A 21,510-nucleotide genomic window follows, 5' to 3' on the forward strand; every position below is an offset into this window, starting at 1 on the left:
CAACTGCAGAGACAGAGCGGGAGTTATAAACGGAGAACAGTCTTAATTGAACTGTATTAGCATGATTGTTCAGTATGGTGTTTTTCTAAATGGTCGTGTTAGTGCTGATAATACAGTGAATGCAGGCCTCTCTCCCAGCAAGCCAAACAGAAAAAACCTGTATGGCATATTTACAGGGTGATATATAATAAGCCTGCATAAATGCATCAAGGTTATGTCTGCTGGTGTTAGGTTGTGATGATTTTCTCACGTCATGCCCAGTCCTATCTTATAAATGTGTCTGTGCATGTGTGTCCTAGATACAGTCTAAATCATTCACATCGTTTCACCCTGGAGGAACAGGTGACGTCCTTTTGTGACGCCACATATGATGAGCTTGAGAGCGCACATGCTGCTGCCTACTGTCAGAGAGCTGGAAAAACAAGTTTGTCTGCATTTAGTTCCATCCCTCTCAAGTCAAGTCTCGCTTGTTTGGTCTGGGGCATTTTGTTACTGAGGCTTCTGCGAAGTAATGGAGGCTCTTGATTCTTTTTCTACCCCAAAAAGCAGATCAGACACCCTGGCTACTTTCCGAGACCTGCTGCAGACATCTCTGCCCATCGAGCAGATACATCTGCGAATTACCAGGGAGGATGATTCAGATCCATGTCATGTTTCCCCTGAGGAAGAAGCAGACTTCCAGGACATTGACACTACAGAACTGACCGCTCTGGATGAAGAACAGGAGCAGTTAGAAGAGGTCAATGATAGTTCCAGTATGACAGATCAAGCTGATGGGATAGAGCAGTTGACCCTGGACTCTGAGCCAGATTCATCTTTGAACAAGCCTGTCCGGTCATACGTTGATGAAACTTTACCGGACCTGCTCAGAGGCGAAAAACCCCTCTGCAGACGTGTGTCCAGCCCTATGTCAAACACGGTGAGTGAGAAAGTGTAAATGTTTATGATCGTTGAGCTTTAGAGTCACTGAAAAAAGGAACACATTCATCTTAATGCACTGATTTGTAAGGCACGGTCAGTCATTCTTTCACTAATTCATTCATCACCTGGAAACTATGCAAACCGACAAGCAGATCTGATAGGGAATTCATTTCTTGCCTGTAACAATAGAGCACCTTTGTTCATGATAATGTGTATGGAAATTTTACAGCCAGGCCCAGAATGACATAATCAGTCTGTTTTATGCTGGTACATCTTTGTCAGATGGGGATCTAAATTTTAGCTAAGAAAGTAAATGGTGCAAACCATAGAAATGAAATTTTCAGTTACAACAGTCTGAACACTGTTGAAGCTTCCAAATTTACTGTTAATTCTTCAGTCCATATGGGCCATATATGACAACTAAGCTACATAGGCAGCCCATTTTGAATTCATTGTTTTTGTGAGAAAGCAACATATTTACACATGTCTACACCTATTCAGCCTACAGCAGTTTTGTGACCATCCCCCCCCGCCCCACCCCTAGATTATAAATAATATACTGTAATGTTTTATTTATGGTCATGTCTTTTTGTCTGCCTGAGACTGTGATCATGTTTCAAATGATAATTTTTAGATTTTGAGTTATAATTTAAATATAGCAACATTCACTATGTCAGCCAGTTTTCTCAGTCATTATGGAATCATCTACAGCTCTGTTTCTCTTTCTGGACACATAAAAAATTTGTTCATTGTTTGCAGTGTATTACAAATTAGTTGAAATTGTAAATTAATATCATCAAAACAGACTTATGTCATGTATTTATCTTTATTATTATTATTATTATTATTAAACACAGTTATCCCAAACTTTCGAACACTAGTATATAAACATAGCTGTGTATTAGCTTCTGAAAAATTCATTTTGGTCTGTGTATTTGTCTTTCTTTATGGTGTCTGAGGAGATAAGAGGAAAAGTTAAATCAGTTAAATATTTTGACTTCCGAAGTCTTCCGAAGTAGTAGGCTGTAGGTCATGTGATTTCAGTCATTGTATGTATTGTATGTAAACGTATGCAGTTCAGCAGGTGTGATCTTCTTGAATTCGGTTTCTCAAAGTTCGGCTGGAGCAACAAGATTCCACTAATGGAATCTGGAATTACGAGGTGTCAGCTGGCACACACATTTGACAGCACACTCTCTGGGCTGACACAGAACAAGTCCAACCATAAAGTAAATTACACTGTAATTCAGGAATCACAATTTTTAGTATAGGAATAAGTTTCATTTGTGGCTTGAAGACCCTCACTGTATCTTTTGTGTTGCCATGTGTTTGTATGTTGTCTGTTTGTGGCTATATGGCCTGAAATATGGTTTCACATTCACACAAATGTGTAAGGTGAACAGTTAAAATTTGGCTACATATGGTACACCAAACAGTGAAGACTGAATATTTACATGTATGTGATGGCTCTTTCTGCGGGACGGTAGCTGAAGCAGGTGTGCAGGGAGGTGGAGCTGTCTCGGCGCAGGAGTCTGAGGCTGAAGGCTCAGGTGGATAAACTGCAGGAGCAGAGTCAGGATGGACTGGCCTGGAATCAGCAAAAAAATCGGGTGAGACTCAATTTGGGCACTATGCACTATATTCTTGTGTACACTGTGTACTTCACTGTTTAGTGTCTGGAGTTTTACATGGTCAATTTTATATTTAACAAGATTAGAGTTTATTGGGTACAATTATATTTAATTATATTTAAAAGTACACTGAATATACAGGTGTGATTAGAGGAACTAAAGTCAGGGGGAAACAAGTATTCAGGCACTTTTTGTTACTACAGTGCAAAATTCACTTCATATTTACACACATGATATATTTTGATTGTGTACATTTAAATATAAACAAAAAGTATGTATTTAGGAGAATAAACAAAGCTATATTTAGCCAATATATGAAGCCACTAGAATAAAATATACACAGTTGTAAATGTGAAAAATAAAAATAAATCTAGCTATACACATTAATGCTGCAAAAATAAAGATGTTCTTGGTCAAATTGCACTGTGTGTCATTATAAAAGATTTGGGAAAATTTCAGTAGCAATCATGGTGAAGGTGAAGGAGCTTACTGAAAATCTCAGGGACAACAGTAATAAACACTCAAATGGAAAAAGCTGCAGAGCCATAGCCAAGACCTTAAACATCCCTGTCTATACAACTGGTTTGATATTTTGCAAATGGAAAGTTTGGTGTACCATACAAGATTTCTCGCAGACTAATGATAAGGAAGGTAAGAGAGAAGCCAGCAGTGACCCAAAAGGAGTTGCAGGATGACCTGCAAGCAGCAGGAACAACAGTAAAAAATGTTTCTGCTGAAAAAGCGCAGAAATGCACATCTAAAATTTGCACCTAAGCATTGAGACAAATCAGAACTATTTTGGAACAATGTGCTCTGATCAGGCAAAACAAAAATATATTTCAGTTTACCAGTTTATTTCACCATACCCACAGTGAAGCATGGAGGTGGGAGCATCATGATATAGGGTTGCTTCTCTGCAAACAGTGCAGGGGCTTTACACATCATCAAAGGAAACGTGACTGGAGCAATTTACCGGGACACAAAAAAAACAAATCTGGTTTCAACAAGAAACTGACACAAACATACAGCCAGAATAATCTGAGCCTGGTTTCTAAAAAAGGTGAAGGTGCTTGCATGGCCTAGCCAATCTTCTGACCCGAATCACAGTAATAATTTATAGAGGATTTTAAAAAGGCAAGTATTCATATATATAACAAAGTACTAATGTTATTCACTTGTGGTGTCTGAATCCTTTTTTTGTTTTTTAAACATATTCTTGTTTATGCTTATGAATACTTTTGAGTTAAAAGGCATTAAGTAAATGTGAAGTGGATATATGCACTGGAAGTATATTAAATAACAACAACAAAAGTGTATGAATACTTGTTTCCCCTCACTGCATTAACACAGTAGGGGAATATATACAATAATACATGTAGGTTCTTTAAGTCTGAAAACAACTCAAGACCTATATTTTGGCCAAAAAATAACACAAACTTGTTTTTGAAAATTATTCAATTCGATCTATTATAGCATCTTATTATCTTATTATAAAATCTATACACCTCCACTTCGATGCCTCAGTGCATTCTGACATCCTAATTGTTACCTAATTACTTTGTAGGTGACGGAGGAGATTCAGTCCATTGTACAGCTACTGCTGCCTCTGACTGATTTGGGGCAGACAGCTGATCCAGTCCCTCAGGGCAGCCCACTGGACACTGCGCTGCTGCAGCTGCAGAATGTGGCCCGCACACTCGCGCTCAACCACACAGCTCACGTGAGTCTTCATCATGCCCACCAGCTCAGCTCCAGCCACAAGTCTGAATAAAGATTCGGAAACAAATCTTGATGAAACTCACTTTCATTCACAGAGACAGTCCAGAGATGGGAAGACAGACAATGATGGAACTATATTACAGCAAGCTCTTCGAGACAGAGATGATGCTCTAGCAAAGTGAGTACTTTTTTGTGGTCAGTAAATAGAGCGTAATGAAAAAATCTGAAAAAAACAGGACAATGATATTTTGATGAGTGTTCCCTGAATTTCATTTTGTGGCATAAATGTTCATGATAGGAAAAAAGCAATGGAGTCAGAGCTCCTGAAAAGCAAGACAGAACTGATGACACTGAACAATCAGCTGCTGGAGGCAGTGCAGCGACGGCTGGAGATGGCCATCGAGCTGGAGGCCTGGAAGGTGGGTCTGAATTACTTCGCCTGTAACTTCTAACGCCTAAAATAACTGAAACTTTGTTTATGTGGAGCCAGATTTTACACTGGAGATGTGCTACTTCATGAGCCAGCTGTCTGAATGACCACGATTCATGCAATTTAAAGCCTAGTAATAATCAGGGTACACAAAAGGTAAATGCATTCTAATACAGTTACAGAAAAAAGGCAGTAATCAGATTGCATATACATTTTAACAATAGAGTGATTACCAGCAGGACTACAATAAAACCACTCTTGCATAACAATCCCAATTTTCCACACGGTGTAAATTCAACATAGCCATAGAAGCAGCCAAGCTGACCAGACAGTTGTGTCCCAAAAACTTGTAACGAAAACGAAAAGAGTAGTCTGCTTCATCACGTATGGTGTGCATTTCCAAAAACAGCTCAAAGTGGGCTACAGACCCAACTGAACTTTTTGCCTTTGTTGTGAGGAGAATAGGATACAGTTGTGTGCAAATGTTTGAGCACCCTGGCCAAATGACATGCTTTGTTGATTCTTTTAAGGGAAAATAAGTTAACACATCCTCTACAGAGAACACACTTCTGCACATTTGCACAATGACTGGTTATTTGGTTATTTGTCGAAATTGTGCAATTGTGGATGTGTTATCTTTTCACAAACAAAACATGTAATTTGACCGTGTTCAAACTTTTGCATACAACTGTATTTTTGTCACTTGAATGTGGTAAAAGCAAAAAGAAAAATAAATATATAAATACAAAAATGCAGTGTGTCCACTGTGCATTGTTATATTTCACCTATGATATCATTTTGTTTAAAAATGCAGCTTTTCTGTGTACCTTGTTAAAAAACGTCTTATTGAAATTTGTTTTAATTCATCTTTCTATATTTTTATAACTTCAAAAACACACATAATCCAAAAGTAACTGAAATTAATTAGATCACATTGCTTTAATAAAATAATCCATTGAAATGAGCTACAGGTTAAATCTTTAAACAGGTAATCAGAAATCTGTACTGGAATACAGTTTTAAAGTAATCCCCCAGAACTGTTAGTAATGCTGAAAGTATGCACTGCACTGCATAGACTGAGTTTTTGAAGTTCATAAACAGCTGTGACACTCTGGACAGACCAGTAAAAACACCTTCTGATGATATATCAAACAGTGGGAGGAAGTTCTGAAAAACAACTGCTTTTGGGGTCTGTAAGCTCTCAGACACATGGTGTCTAAATAATTTACAGACATGATATTAGAAAAAAATAGACCTTAATATTACACCCTGTTAATGGACAGCTATCAAACAATATGTAAAAAATCAGTTACGGGATTTTAAGGTTTTGAAAATAATTGCTGTCCTTTACATTGTGCACACATTTCATAATGAACGGACCAATAGAAATGGTTGGAATAAATACTCACTTCATTAACATACATTAAATGCAAGAACACGTTTAGCTTCTCCTATAAGGTTGAGATTTCTAATGTTTTTACAGTAACAATATATTAATTCTCACATAAAGCTCAATAGAATGAATGTTTCATTTTTATAGGGAGGTTACAAACAACAACAAACAATTTATGGTATGAATTAAAGGGTATAGAGCAGCTGGTAGGACTAGCTGTGTCTCTACAGGACTTTAGAACCTGGAGCCAGAATGACCATCTGGAAGGTGTTCAGGTTCCAACACTGTTCTTTAGACCTGACAAGCTTAGAGCTTAATTATGCTCTTCTGTCTTTTCCTGCTAATTAGGATGGGGAAAAAAATCTGACAGCTACCTCAATCTCTCAGGGAACGTGGCCAGTTAATATCTTGTGCAGAGAACAGTGTAGCTAAATTTGACTGTTACACTGTAACTACAAGTCTTTCTGACAGGATGATGTGCAGGCCATCCTTCACCACCAGCTCCAGAATCAGCAGCAGGCCGAACAGGCCCAGAAGAAGGCCAAAGGATTCAGTGTGCTCCGGCGCTCCAAACAGGCCAGCCCAGCCCAGCCTCCAGCCCCCAGCCGAGCACCCACTTCCATCTCCCAGTCCCCCAATACACCTGTAGCCCAGCGCTGGAAAGAACGACTGCGGCGAGGACGCATCAGTCAGCAAACATCCAGTTCCGTTGAGCAGCCAGCCAACAACAGTTCCTTTGAGCCTGATTCTCCAAGCAGCTTCAGCAAGGAGGACAGATTTCAAATAGTCTCTCTAGACTGAGGTTAAAAGTTTACCATCTCCCACAAAGGCTAACACTAATTTCTAAGCAGCTATTGCTAGGTCAGACAAGCTTAAAGAATAGTGGCAAATATTATCCCATTCAAACTATTTGAAATATTGTACTGCACAACTTACTTATTTTCCAAATATAGCCTGGCAGATTGCTGACAATGACTTTGCCACCACACTAATGTTAGCTTGTGGGTTATTTGAGCCTTACTACATAACACTGACATAACCTATATGGCTATAAAGCAAATTGTCTTGGCGGATGTCATATGCTGTCATTGTCTGTCAAATGACAAATTATGTCTAGTGATATAACAGTGTTATAAGTTAGCATTACTATTAACTGTCATATGTCATATTTTGTCATGATGTAATATTTTTCTAAAACCTGAAACAGCAGCTATGAAAACACATTTTTGGGCAGAGCATATAAAGTCTATAATCAGAAAGCCCTTGATGACATAAGTAATTTCAGTTCTTGTTTTGGAACTGTGCAATTCATCTACAATTATGAACTATTTTGTTGCTTACTGGCACCTTTGCAAAGAATCCTCCTTTTACAAAAATGTAATATACTTTTTGTTTTGGATCATAAATCTTTTTTATCTGTACAAACACATATGAATACATGCTGCAATCCTTAGTGAAGTGTAAATACACATACAGCAATCTCTAAATGAAGCATAAATGAAGGGAGACCCTGAATGATCTGAGAACTTGGACATTTATTTAGCTGGACAGGTATACAGAGAAAACGTCTTGCATGCATTGTAAACACATTCACACAAACTGATCAGGTTTTATGAGATAACAGTGGACACACACATAATTATAACAGATACACTTCAGCCACTGAGAGGAGCACTTGTGCATGTTTAGAGTTTGGCCCCAAGTATCGCTGTTTGCAACAACAGGTTTTTTTTGTGCAATCACATCCCACCTAATGGCTACACTGGGTCGACTGTATACAGATGTATTAGCCACCAGTAAGCCACTGAAACCAAGTGTTCTTTGAAGTCCAAGGTCCTCAGAATCAGACAAATTAAATTAATCCTACAATGAAACATGAGTTTACATTCTGTTTGTGCTACACTCCATCACAAGCAAAATAATGTTCACTAAGACTGTGCAAATTTGTAAGTTGTAACTTTTTATTTTAGTAGATATAAATACATATTAAAGTACTGAGAGTACTGTATACCAAATACTGTTTGTAACCATCATCAATTGACACCTATATAATTGATCATTCATAGACGACAAAAAAGCAACAAAAAACTTTATTATATTAACCAATTAGTTAAACTAAATAACACAATTCATTGACTACAGTGTATTAAAAGTAATGACACTGGGACATTACTCAGGAAGTGCCTACATACAATCAAATATGAGTTCCAATCCTTGACATTCTAGGCAAAAAAAAAGATATTTTTAAAAAATTCGATGTCTAGGATAATTATCCTATATTATCCTGCATTAGACTTTGAAATACAAACGTATGACAGGATATTCAGTCATAGAAGGACACAAAGAAACATTCTATTAAATCTGCTTGGAGAAACCGTCCATGGACCTGCTAACTTTCCAAGGCAAACCATCTTTTGTCTCTAAGACACCCAAAAAGGCCTAAAAAAGTCATTATACCTCTCTGATAAAAGTATCTGGCAATACACAATGCATTTGCACTGTTTTAAACATAAACTTTAGTAGTTTAAGAAACATATTTCTGAAAAATACATATTCACATGTGCATTTATACACACAAACACTCTTGCAACACAACCCATCCTCACAGACACAAGGACCACTATATATAGCATGATACTCATGTTCTACCATATACAGTTAATATCATCAGCAAGTGGGCAGCTCTGTAATTGATTAAAACACTTGCTTTGGAGTTTAATTCTGCAGCATATTTCATAATCCTAAAATACCACTGTCACACATATACATATAGAACAGAAGATTCATGTTATGACATCATAGTCATAAAATATAAATATTTACCTCTTATTAGTATCCAATAGTAATAATTCATGAATATGTTTAATATAGTAATACAAAATACCATTCAGTCACAAAGTACAGACAGACACATCCACGGTTAACAAAGGCGGCCACATAAGACAGGGCTATTGAACCTGATGAACAGAGGTTTTCAGAGTTTAATACCCGGCAGCATAGCTCTTTAGCATATAAGCTATTATAGTTATACACGTCAGTTTTGGTTAAACATCCACCACAACACAACTACATGCCACTCACGTGAATATACAAATTAATAAACAAGAAAACACAACAACTGACACCTCTATAAACCCTTATTAAAAGCTCTGAAAAACCTACTAACAACAATGTGGGATATAATTGGTATATATCTTCTATACTGTAGTTAAAACATGATTAAATACTATCTGATAACACTGGCAAAAAAAAACTTGATCCCTTTGGGGCTGAATTTAAAATTACAAACAACACAAGATGTCCACTCAGGTCAACCATGAGTGCTACCAAAGGAAGTATTATGGAACTGGTTGTCTATTAAAGTGATATGGTTATATTAATCTTATAGAATGTACTTGTGTAAGACAGTGTGAAGTACATGTACGCTTAAGAACAGTGCCAAAAGCCAGGCCCATATTGCATAGGCTTCTTTGGACTTCCATGAGAATAGAGAAAGGATGTCTGCTGGAGAATGCGGATTGACAAGTGCACATCCTACCACAGATCCACCCCCCCCAAAAAAAGCAAGGGCCATCTAGGTGACCCAAAAATCATAAACAGCCATCTGATACATAGCATCAATTTTGAACATTAGAAACAATACTTGAGGGCAAAGCAAAATCTAGAAACCCACAAAAGCAAAATGCCATTTCAATGTATTAGACTGAGAACTGTTTTAGAGAAAAATCAAACTATTCATTATCAGTGAACGCTGAGACAGTGCAACTAAAGACCTAAAAATAAATTAGCACACCATTATAACATATATGTAACTACAAACAACCATATAAAGGTCAAGTTGTGCATTAGAAGGTAACGGACAAGGCCTGATTATAAAAAAACAAGGTTAGTTTGGTCCATGCCCTCAAAACTCTTCACTGTCTGTATACCACTGCGCCCACCTGGATGAGTTAGCTCAGAGGACTAGGACTGCAGGAAAGTGATAACAGAGCTGATGAAGTCCAGAGGCTTGTCAGCGTGGATCCAGTGACTAGCATCAGGTATATACTGGATATCTGCACTTGGAAAGAGTCGCTGAATCTCTGGGTAATCCTCAGAGCTAAAAGGAAACAGAAAGAAACAGAGAACAAAAGACGACTTTCAGATATTTTAATTACATTTTAGAATGTAAATATACATAAGGAAACTGAATTATTCCATTAGATATTTGCTATGAAATAGCAAAACCACAACTGGATCAAGAACTTTTTGGATCAAAAGTTATCAAGGGTAGAAAATACTTGAAACATTGTGCTTACATATTATTTTGGATCATTTTATTTAGACCTTCAAAAAATCTGATTTTTTTTTTCGTTTTCTCTTCTCAATCAGTTGAGATGCTAATTTATTGTTTTTACTAAAACATCTAACCAAATTAATGTCAATATCACATGTAACTGCCTACAACTATGTAGTATCACTCATTAAATCACCACACCAGACACGACCAAACCGACAACACGGACAATACTAAAAAAAAATTTCTTTCTTTTAAGATTAGTTTTTACTTTCATATATTTGAGTACATTTAAATGTGGATACTTCACTTTCTCTCAAGCATATATTTAGTTCCATACTTCCAACTTTACTTGAATTAATGCTGATATCGTACCTGTGCTTTCACTTAAGTCCAGTTATTCTGTACTATTCTGTACTATTTCCTGGCTGTTCTTACCTGATGTATGCTGAGCTACTACCACCCAGGAAGAGTGTGGGACCTTCATAGGTGCTGTTAAATTCAGGAAAACCCATGAGGTCTTCCAGGTGATTTGATATGGCTTCTAAATTTACTCTCCAAGCATAATGTCCATTCTGCTCCACCAAATTTGTGAGGAGGAACTGTCGGACTGAATGTTCCTGTGTGCAAGCCAAAATAAAGACACATTTAGTAATTACCCTTGTCCCTAAAAAAACATAACCCACATGGATATTAACTCTGCTGTATGATTATATGTTACAGAGAAAATAACATACCAAATGTACTATTTTTAAGCTTACGGCTAAATATAACTTTGAACTTTGATGTGACAGACACAAAATAGAAAAAAGGAGGACCTGGCCACTGCCATCCATAACCTTACCTTCATGTATACTATGCCAACAACAGGTCAAATTTAGTGGACATGCAAATTGAGAAAAACATCAACTACAAACTTGATGTAAAATGCTCACTTTAACATGCTTTCGTAGTTGATCTTCAGCCATTCTTCTTGCTGTAGAGCGTGGGATGTCAGTGGCTATGTTCACCTCCTTCATAGCCTCAATATAGGCACGAAAATTGGTGCGTACTGACGTTGGAGCAGGGCTGATGTCTACCACAATGAGACGCTCAACTAAACTGGGCTGCAAATAACAAAAACACTTTAAGTACAGAGAACAGCAACTAGTGCTTGTTTCCACACATTTTCATAAACACATAAAATTAAATTGAGCAAAATAGTACAACTCCAAAAATAGTACAACTCCATTCTTTGAAATGAAAAAAAAGAAAAAAAAACCTACAAAACACAATACCTGTGACAAAGCCGTAGCCATAGCGACTTTTCCTCCCATGCTGTGACCAATTAGGACACATTTTCCAATGTGCAGCTGGTTAAGCAGATGCTTCAGATCAGTGATCATTGCTTCATACGTCAAAACTGGACTGTGTGTGCTCTTTCCATGGTTACGAGCATCTATGGTCAGCACCTGACTGGACAAAGTACAGTTAGAACACTAGCACAGATACCGACTGAGCTCTACTGTATACTGAGAATACAGAATGACATTCCTATAAGAGTTACTCAAAATGACATTTTTCAGATTAAGATATATTTCAGGCCTAATTATCCATTATGTCAACAACCCATGCAATACACAGTTTTAGTTTATAGCATATTAATCTTTGTTCAACACATGCCACACTTCACCATCCCAGCCTGAGTAATAGCACATGATCAGTAAAGCATAGGATCTGCAGTGAATATTAATACCACAGAATCACAAAAAGACGTTAAATAAATAGTTTGTAAGAAAGTATGCAAATCTCCCATACCTTCCGGCCTGTCCTCTGTACCAGGGACTTGGCTATAGAATGAAAGTTTGATTTGCTCCCAAATAAACCGTGTAGAAAGACCAGAGGTGTGCTGTCCCCTTTCCCATCAAACACGTCATACGTCAAGTTTACAGGGCTGGAAGAGAGCATTCACTATCAGTATGGTAAATACAGGTATGAGGAGTAAACCAGCTCAGCCTACATTTGAGATTAATAAGAACTGTTATAGACTTTTTATAGCCTGGTTATAAGCTCAAAATATGTGAAACACAAATAAGGGTACATACATAAGGTTATCGACCTCTCAAAACTGTCACTGCAGTTTTTTAAACAAAAGGCTCGCTAAATAAATAAATGTCACACTGACTAACGTTATAGCGTAGGCCGACTAGCTAGCATACACCTTCAATTCTCTGTAAACAGCTAAGATTGGCCATACAGCCAAAGAGAATTAGCAGGGTTAGCAGGCTACAGTCTAATATCATGTACGTTATTTCACACGCAGTTAGTGTGTTTAAAAGCAAACTATATTTAATTTAAAAAAAAAAACACTGTTCCTCTGAATGGCCCACCCAGAAAGAGCAAGAGGGGGTCAACACCTGGTAGAGTTAGCAGCGCTGTCACGTCGAACAGAGTCTAGCCGAGACACTCCGCTACAAAAACACTGAGCTCCGACTACAGACAACCACTGCGGCTGTCCGCATAACAGTCCTCTCATGAACCTGCGACACAGGACGCTCATTGTAGCATCTAACACACTTCAGTCAGGAGAAACCATTCATTCGAGTCCACGGCTTGTTTCAAAGGTCGTGATGTTCGGCTAACACGCAGGAGAGACGACGCTAACGTCCAGCTGGTTCCTACGTCATGACGCCGTGCGTACAAACAACTTTGCACTAGGGCTGTTCGATTCCAGAAATGCCAGAGTCGACTCCAAGTGCGATTCCAAATGATGCGAATCGATGGAGTCGGTACCAAGAGTAGTCGAGGGATCCGGACATTCACTTTCAATTAAATAAATATAAATCTAATGATAACAAATTTGACCTTAACAAGAACATCCTTTGGGTGGGAAAACACAGTGCAAAACTCTGTTAATCTAGTTATACGTATTTTATGAAAAGACATTTATTCTCATACAAGCTGACTAGAAAGTGATCGCAAACAAAGTGCGGGCAAATCTGAACGTCACTGTGTGGAATCGAATCCAAATCTTTCATCAAGAATCGACTCTTTTTCCGATCGACTACATTGCACTCTCCCGAGTAAAACGTTACGTGCTTAGTATAGCCTAATCCAGAAACCTGAAGATAACCTAAAGCAACGACCAAACAATACTGCTTGACCTAAAAACTACAGAAGTATTTACCATGAATAAAGTCTGAGATAAACAACTATCGCCACAGTCGTTTTCAGTGATCACCAACATAACCACGCAATGGCGCCAAAGACCACAAATGTGATATTTCCTAATGTTCCCCAACATTTTGATCTATATGGTGTATTTGTCACAGTTTTATTAGCCATTCAGATATCAAATCAGCTTAGGTTAACAATTGCATGAGGCAAGCATTTTTTAAATTATTTTTATGCTACCTTCTTTTCATCCCATGCTGCTCTCTCTCTCTCTCTCTCTCTCTCTCAAAACAGCTTTTCATGGTACTGTAGGCCTATTTCTCAACTTGTGCTTATCACTCACACTCACATTCCCATATTGACTTTTTTATTCATACTCTCAAGATTTGGTGATTTTATTTATTTAACAAAGCAAATAAAACACTATGTCACGTAGAAAGTCTGCAAGCACTGAATAGGCCAAGTGTTGGCTTGGGAACAAGAACAAATGTCAATCTTGCTGTGAAATTTGATCTAGTTCTGACACACATTGTAGTTTGAAGTTAACAGTCAATAAATTCCACTGTATATTGTGTTGACATTATAGATAGATTTAGTATATAGTGATGAATCCAAACCCCAACGAACCAGGGGACTCGATCTGTTGTTTGGACAAATGAAGTTTATTCGTTGTGCGCACAGGTTCCAGACAGCCAGCCAGCCCATAAGACAATGGACTGTCACAGTTTTATAGCTGGACTGATGCCAAGATTAGACTCAGCCTATACATGACAAGTGACAGGTGTGACAGACATGACCATATAAGGAGAAACACAACAATAGGCAGCCTAAAATACAACTTTAGCACCTTCACATACAACACAGCACATTTCACAACAATACATTCCTTCAATAGAGTATTTGTGTAGTCTGTCAGCCTACCTGCTTTTGTTGCAGCATGATTTTAAAGAAGGGATGGAGCCAGTGACCGTGTGACAGATCATTTTTAAAAATAATTTTTAAATGCTCCAGTGTTTTCTTTAAATCTGAGGCACACTGCCTTGCCTTTAAATTTAGTGACAAGATATTCTTCACACTAGTGCCTCTAAATCTCCTCTTGTCCATGTGTCACTAGTGCCTGTTACACTCTATTAGCTCATGACTGCTACGTGATGTCACATCAGCATTGCAATCTGTGACAGTAGAGTGTCGAGCTGAGTAAAGGGTCATTTTTAACATCTTATTTTATAATCTTACACTATATCTTTTTATACTAAAAGTACTTTAAAAATAATATGTCTAAAAATAAGAAGTAAAAAAATAAGTATAAAAATATGTATATGTAAAAGTGCGTGTTCTTAGGCCTTTATGGTGGGCCAAATTGAGTATCCTTACAGGCCAGTTTTGACTGCGGACCCCACTTTGGTTTAGTTCTATGCATCAATATTGTGAACAGTAAATGTGTCTGAGTACAAATGAGCCTATTTAGAGAACACAAGGCACTCTCGTATCACAGACTTTTTCATTGCTTTCAAAGGCCACTTTAGTTTATTACCAACACTAACACATTTAACACGTTTTCTGTAATAGGCTGAAAGTGTGCCAGATATTGACACAGTAACCCAGTGAGAGACCTGCAGCTCCTCTGCTCGTTGTGTGAAGGCCGCTTTATCACTGCTCACCTATTCTCATTTGAACGTAGTGCTGCTAATTATGTAAGCATTCTAAAGGGCAGTGGTTGATTATGGGAGATTTTTAAAGTGCTAAAATGGCATTTAAGTGACATTTAACATTTTGTTTTTTTATTTGTATATTAAGCAATGAATTTAATCCCAGAAATAATGGGGTGAGGAGTATAATGCTATTGTGTAAACCAGGATTCTTATTCACATATGTCACATAGACCACACTCTGCCATTTATCTATGTAAAAAAAAAATAATAATAATAATAAAAAAGCAAACTGAAATATAACTTGAGACAGACTTTATCTGACAGGATTAATGTCATGATGATTAAAATTGAATATCTTTTACCAGCTTTTGCTAAGAGTTGTTGTAGGCTACTAAACTGACACTAAACTAAGAGGAGAGCTGTTGCATGACGGTTTTATTTTTTATCTCACTCTGTTACTATCTACTAGGAAATCCATGTTGTGTTGCGTAACTTGCTGTTTTATCAGACAGACACTAGCTTGTAGCATCATAAAGTTAGCTAAGCAAATAATCTAACAGCCAATGTGGTATCGGTCACATGATGGTGAGTTTCATTTCAGCCACTTCCCTTGAAGAGCATAAAGGTTTCATCCATACAACAGGATCAAACCAAAATGCAAAACACCACGACAGAAATTATTAAACACCTTAAACAGCTTATTAGACACATCAGTCTGTCAAATCAAGACACAAAGTAAAGTAGAGTTACATTACTTGTCGGCTAATGTTCATAAACATGTCCTGAGGGTTTGAAGATCAGATAACACAGGAGCTCAGCAGGAGTCATATTTTATAAAATGTGTGCCTTTGTCCAAGGATGGTATTTATTTTAATACTGTACGGTGCTCATTACTCATTCACAGGCCAGCATTATCAAGTAAATGACTGTACTGTAGCAGATAGAAATCATATTTCAGGTAAACCAAGAGAGAGGAAGAGTAGTGGAGAAGGTCATAGCAATTTTAAACATGATAGACTTACTGATAGACTTACTGATGCTACAATCCTTTTGTCTTTGAGGGCCAAAGTGCAATGTGGTGGCCTGAGGGCAAAAAGACGTTTTTAAAAATGTATTTTATACCATTACATGGGATGGCACAGTGACGCAGTGGGTAGCGCTGTAACCTCACACTGAAAAGGGCTGGGGTTTGACTCCCTGGCCAGGTGAGCAGGGTCCTTTCTTTGCAGAGTTTTTCCTACAGTCCAAAGACATGCAGTCAGGTGAATTGGACACACTAAATTGCCCATAGTTGTGAGTGTGTGATTGTCTATGTCTGTGTGTCTGCCCTGCGATAGACTGGTGGCCTGTCCAGGGTATTTCCTGCCTTCTACCCATTGACTGCTGGGATAGGCTCCAGCACCTTCTGTGACCCAGAAGGATAATGTTACACTATTTTTCAACTTTTTACATTTTTTTAAATTAATTTTAAAAACACTTAAAATATGTATAATTTTAAAATAAGAATATAACTGTTTATATTTAGTGAAGGTTTCAGCAGGCCACATCAAATGTCATCACTGGTTGTGTTTGGCCCGCAGGTCCCACGTTGAGCAGCCCATGCAGAAAGATCTACAACAAATTTTAAAACAGCGATTGACACATACACCACCTAAATTCTGTATATTAATGTGTAGATTAATTATGCATTCTGGATGCCCAATGCAATGTAAGGGTAATAAAGTTTAAAGAAAGTCATGGAAGGACAGTGAAATCCTTAGTCCTAATTGTACTCAAAAGGGTCTGAAAGCACTGCTATTTAAAAATATATTTAAAAAAAAACAAACCTAAGTGCATGTTGGGTAATCAGTTACCTTCTAACACTTTTGTAGGTGTTAACCTCTTAAGATTATTAGCAGGGGTCTCATTCAGTTGCACATTGTACTTTCAACCTTTGTGTACACACTTGTTTGTATTTTGCACATTTCAGCAAAAAATTCTGTAAAGAGTTGTGAAGGACTTGCAAGTGAACAAGACTGAACTGGTGGATTTTAGAGATTAACAAGTCTGTTTATGATGGACACAGTTTTAATTCAGTAGTGTCAACAATTTCATTTACATACTTGCATACATAGTGCATACACTGAGTTACATTTTAATATCTGCATGTGGAGTAAAATAAAATATCAATCTAGAATCTGATATCTGATCTGATGCTGTTTTTGAGAAGGCATTATGTACACTGAACTAACCACACTGCCTAGAGAAAGTCTTACATATATATTCTGTAACCTAAACAACCAATAATATAATCTATAATCCTTGTAACTTGACTCTGGATGTGGACCTGGATCCTCTGAATCATTCAGGACCTTCTCCATTTACAGACTAGACCATGTAAACATTGGAGCCTACTATATACCATATTGTTAAAAAGAGTCCCTTTAACACTGACATTTCAGCAGCCAAGTTTAAATAAAGGCTTTGAATAAACGTAGGCCCTTATTAATTTTCTTGGGTTATCTTATTTACACTGTGTGACAAATTTAAAGCTGTTTTATTTTAGAACGATGCCCTGCGATGGACTGGCGTATCAGGGTATCCTGCCTACTGCCCAATGACAGCTGGGATAGGCTCCAGCACCCCACCGTGACCCAGAAGGATAAGCGGTTTAGATGATGTATGTATGTATGTATTTTAGAATGAAATCCCTTCACAGGATCATAAAAGACTCTGTTATTTATTATGTTGCTGAAAGGACAATAACACTAGTCAATCTTTATGGGCATCCGCATGTGAACTGATAAAACATAAGTACAAGTTGGAAAAAAATCACCCAGGTATTGTGTGACTATACTTTATTCTTGCTGGACTATTTCCTCTAAGCCTACATCCTGTTTCTTTCCTTTCTTTTTTCTTGCATATTTATATCATTTCTTTTATTATATATTTGTATATAATTATATAGTACTAAATATATAGGCACAGTGCGTAGTGCTGTCACCTCACACCAAGAAGGGCCTGGGTTCGATTCCCTGGGCAGGCAACCAGGGTTCTTTCCTTGTGGAGTTTGCAGGTTCTGTTTGTGTCTGTGCTGGTTTCCTCAGGCAAATTGAAATACTAAATTGCCCATGGGTGTGAATGTATATGTCTGTGTGTCTTCCCTGTGTGATATATATATATATATATATATATATATATATATATATATATATATATATATATATATATATATATATATATATATATATATATATATATAACCAAAATATTTAATCTCTTAATATTTGAGCACAAAAATTTAAAAATATTTTCTGCACTATGTATGTGGTAAGGCACTGATAAGTTTACATGCCCAGATGATGTACCTCACAACAACTGAATCTTGAGGAACACCACACAACTTTGTTTCTCTGATACAGTGTCAATGCTGTCAAATATCTGCATGATATGCCTGAAATGACTAAAGTTACCCTTCGTGAAGGCTGACCCAATTTTCAAAGAGATTCGCAGTTTCAAATCCTCTAGAATCCAAGAGGAAAGGAATAGATTACTGTTATCATTGTTTAGTCATAAGCTATTTGCTGATAAAAATTTATAGCACTTATCCCATCTTCAGATAAGGCATTCATTGCCCTTGTTCTAGTGTGAAAAGGACTAAGAGGACACGTACACATTTTGAAATCTATAGATAGAATGTCATTGTATGCTGTAGCATTAAGATTTCCCTTCATTGGAACCAAGGAGCCCAGCCCAAACCGTTAAAAACAGCCCTAAAAGCATGAAAAACAGGCTGCTCAGCTGTCATTGTCACCATGGAGACCCAATTAATGAAGCTCCTGATGAACAATTGTTGCACTGATGTTTGGAACTCAGTAGTAAGTGTTGCAACCGAGGACAGATCATTTTTATGTGCTACATTCCTCGGCACTTAGCGGTCCTGTTCTGTGAGCTTGTGTCGTCTACCGCTTAACAGCTGAGCTGTTGTCGCTCCTAGATGTTTCCAGTTGACAATGCTAGCACGTACAGTTTACCAGGGCAGCTTAAGCAAGGTAAAAATGAGACAAACTGACGTGTTGGAAGGGTGGCATGCTATAAACAAACTCACACTGAAAGTCACTAAGCTCTTTAATATGACCCGTTCTACTGCCACTGTTTGTCTCTGTAGATTGCATGGCAATGTATATAGTAGCAACAGCAAGAAAATGAATTTCAGTGTGCATCCCCAGTGTGAACGTCTGCTATCTTGTTCAGGTTAAATGACTGGGGACAGTGAGTGCCAAGGCACAATCTAACTGGCAAATCAGATTGCAAGAATCAAGTAGCCAATCATGTTGCAGTATTCAAGTAGTTAATTAGAGGACTGGACACAATTGGCCAATCAGATTGCAAGATTTAAAAGCCAGTCAGATTGCAAAATAAATTGAAATAGCCAATCCAAGTCCTGGATCCACTTTGCCAATCATAAATAGCCAATCCCAGCCCTGGATCAAGTTTCCCAATCATAAATAGCCAATCCCAGCCCTGGATCAAGTTTGCCAATCATAAATAGCCAATCCCAGCCCTGGATTTAGTTTGCCAATTACAAATAGCCAATCCCAGCCTTAAATTCAGTTTTCCAATCATAATACTGGATTCAGCTAGCAAATCATCTCCAAAATAGCAACTTTTCAGGAAAAGGCAAAAATGGGGTTCTTAACCTGGGGGTCACAAGGGTGGTGCTGTATATCTCATAAAATACAGACAAATAATTTCGACAAATGGCTGGCAAAAAAGTCATATCATAAATATCATATCATAAAAAATGGATTTGTTTCCAGTCGTGTTAAAACTCACCTGATTTTTGCTCCACTGCTGTGATGAAAATAGCAAGACATCAGTCCGGGATCTCGGCTTTAAGTTGATTATGAATGTCTGTTGAAAATTTTTTTTTGGACGGTGACAAAATAGGCCATGTGCTAAATTACCGCTCTAGATAAACTTTTGTGTCTTTTCAGAGTATAAGCAAATATGGGAAGGCAAAATGTCACTTTTGTGTAATACTGATGACACTGTATACAGACGGACCTGCACTACATACTGGGAGCAGTACTAATGGCAGATTCACACTATTGTATTCATATTCTTTTAGTTTCCCCTGGCAAATGCTGACCTTTTCTTTACTTCCTCAGGAACACCCACTACAACTGAAATTACCTTAGAAACCATCATATCACCACAGTTGTCAGATGACCTGTCTAAAACTTGACAGCTTGGAAATGACTTCTACATTTCTTGTTGCCTTTGCTTTAGGATATGTTGTTTATTTAGTGGCGATGGTGTTTAGATGTTGTGAAGAAAAACTCCGCAGATACTGAGTTGCTAGCAAAAGATTTATTACATAGTAAAACAGCATCATATCAAGCACTATAGAGCACCTGAGAGAGGATCCGTGCCAATTCTAAATGTCCTCCCCGGAACAGACTGACCAACAGCATATATATATGGTTCTTGTTGAAACAGGAGACAGAGCATATGGTTCTTTTTAAAATGATCTCATCTATCTGGACCTAAGAAAAGAAGTAGGGAGAAAGTAAGAGGCCCCCTTCCTCTGGACCTTTAAATTAAGGGGCTTTAAACCCAGAGGCCCCCCTGGTTCACATTCCTATCCCCTGCACAAACAGAGCACACAGGGCACTCCTAGATACTTGGAACTTCAGACATCAGCTTATATTCAATGTTAAGAGTGTTTTTGCCTTCTTTTATAAAACTACTTTTCCAAATACACTTCAGATACAAAACTAGAATGACTTGTAACAAGCTAATCTCAGAAATTAGGTTTGCTTATCTTGTACTCTTCAACTGCATATGTTTGTTTTTATGTGGAAAACCTGTGTTGCTGTGCAGATCTCTGCTTTATTTACTGACCATGAACATTTGTGTAAAAACCAAGTAATTATACTAAAAATGCTACACAAGTGAATTATGGTGATAATATGTAGATTAAAGTTTACAGTTACACAAAGCAGAGTGGGATTTGTTTGCTTTAAAAGTGGCTCCTCCATCTTTAAGAAGTGGAAAACAGGGCGTGAGGCCCAGGTGTATTGTCTCTATGGTAACTCTGCTTAAGAAAGGTGTGTTCAGTCTGTTTCTGTGAGCAACAGGATCCAAGCATATATTAACTCACAACTGAATAAAACTGTCCGCTACATCCTGAGTGACTGAGACTCTCTATCCATAGTATATTAAATATGAATGCCCATAATGAGCAATAAAATGCAATGAGGCCACTGATGATCTCATATGTTTATTTCCTGCCATTGAGTGTAACAGACATAGACTTATGTAGTCAAGTAGACAAGAGTTTATTTAAAAGT

General features: G+C 37.6%; 2 protein-coding genes across 2 annotated transcripts; one reads left to right on the forward strand and one right to left on the reverse strand.

Annotated features, from left to right (window-relative positions):
• Positions 1–288: 288 nt before the first annotated feature.
• On the forward strand, positions 289–6,895 carry bicdl2l (bicaudal-D-related protein 2-like). Its single transcript, XM_036588921.1, has 6 exons — positions 289–919; positions 2,409–2,531; positions 4,117–4,272; positions 4,367–4,449; positions 4,570–4,690; positions 6,566–6,895. The coding sequence occupies exons 1-6, from the start codon at positions 512–514 to the stop codon at positions 6,893–6,895; spliced, it is 1,221 nt and encodes a 406-aa protein (XP_036444814.1). The 5' UTR covers positions 289–511.
• Positions 6,896–7,607: 712 nt separating this feature from the next.
• Positions 7,608–13,020, reverse strand: abhd11 (abhydrolase domain containing 11). The gene is made up of 6 exons (XM_036588490.1): positions 12,767–13,020; positions 12,168–12,303; positions 11,648–11,821; positions 11,306–11,476; positions 10,809–10,990; positions 7,608–10,193 (listed from the first exon to the last, which is right to left on the reverse strand). Exons 1-6 carry the CDS (start codon positions 12,907–12,909, stop codon positions 10,058–10,060), a joined length of 942 nt encoding a protein of 313 aa, XP_036444383.1. The 5' UTR covers positions 12,910–13,020; the 3' UTR covers positions 7,608–10,057.
• Between the last annotated feature and the right edge of the window lie 8,490 nt (positions 13,021–21,510).

The sequence above is a fragment of the Colossoma macropomum genome, unplaced genomic scaffold (assembly GCF_904425465.1).
Source record: "Colossoma macropomum unplaced genomic scaffold, Colossoma_macropomum, whole genome shotgun sequence".
Lineage (NCBI taxonomy): Eukaryota > Metazoa > Chordata > Actinopteri > Characiformes > Serrasalmidae > Colossoma > Colossoma macropomum.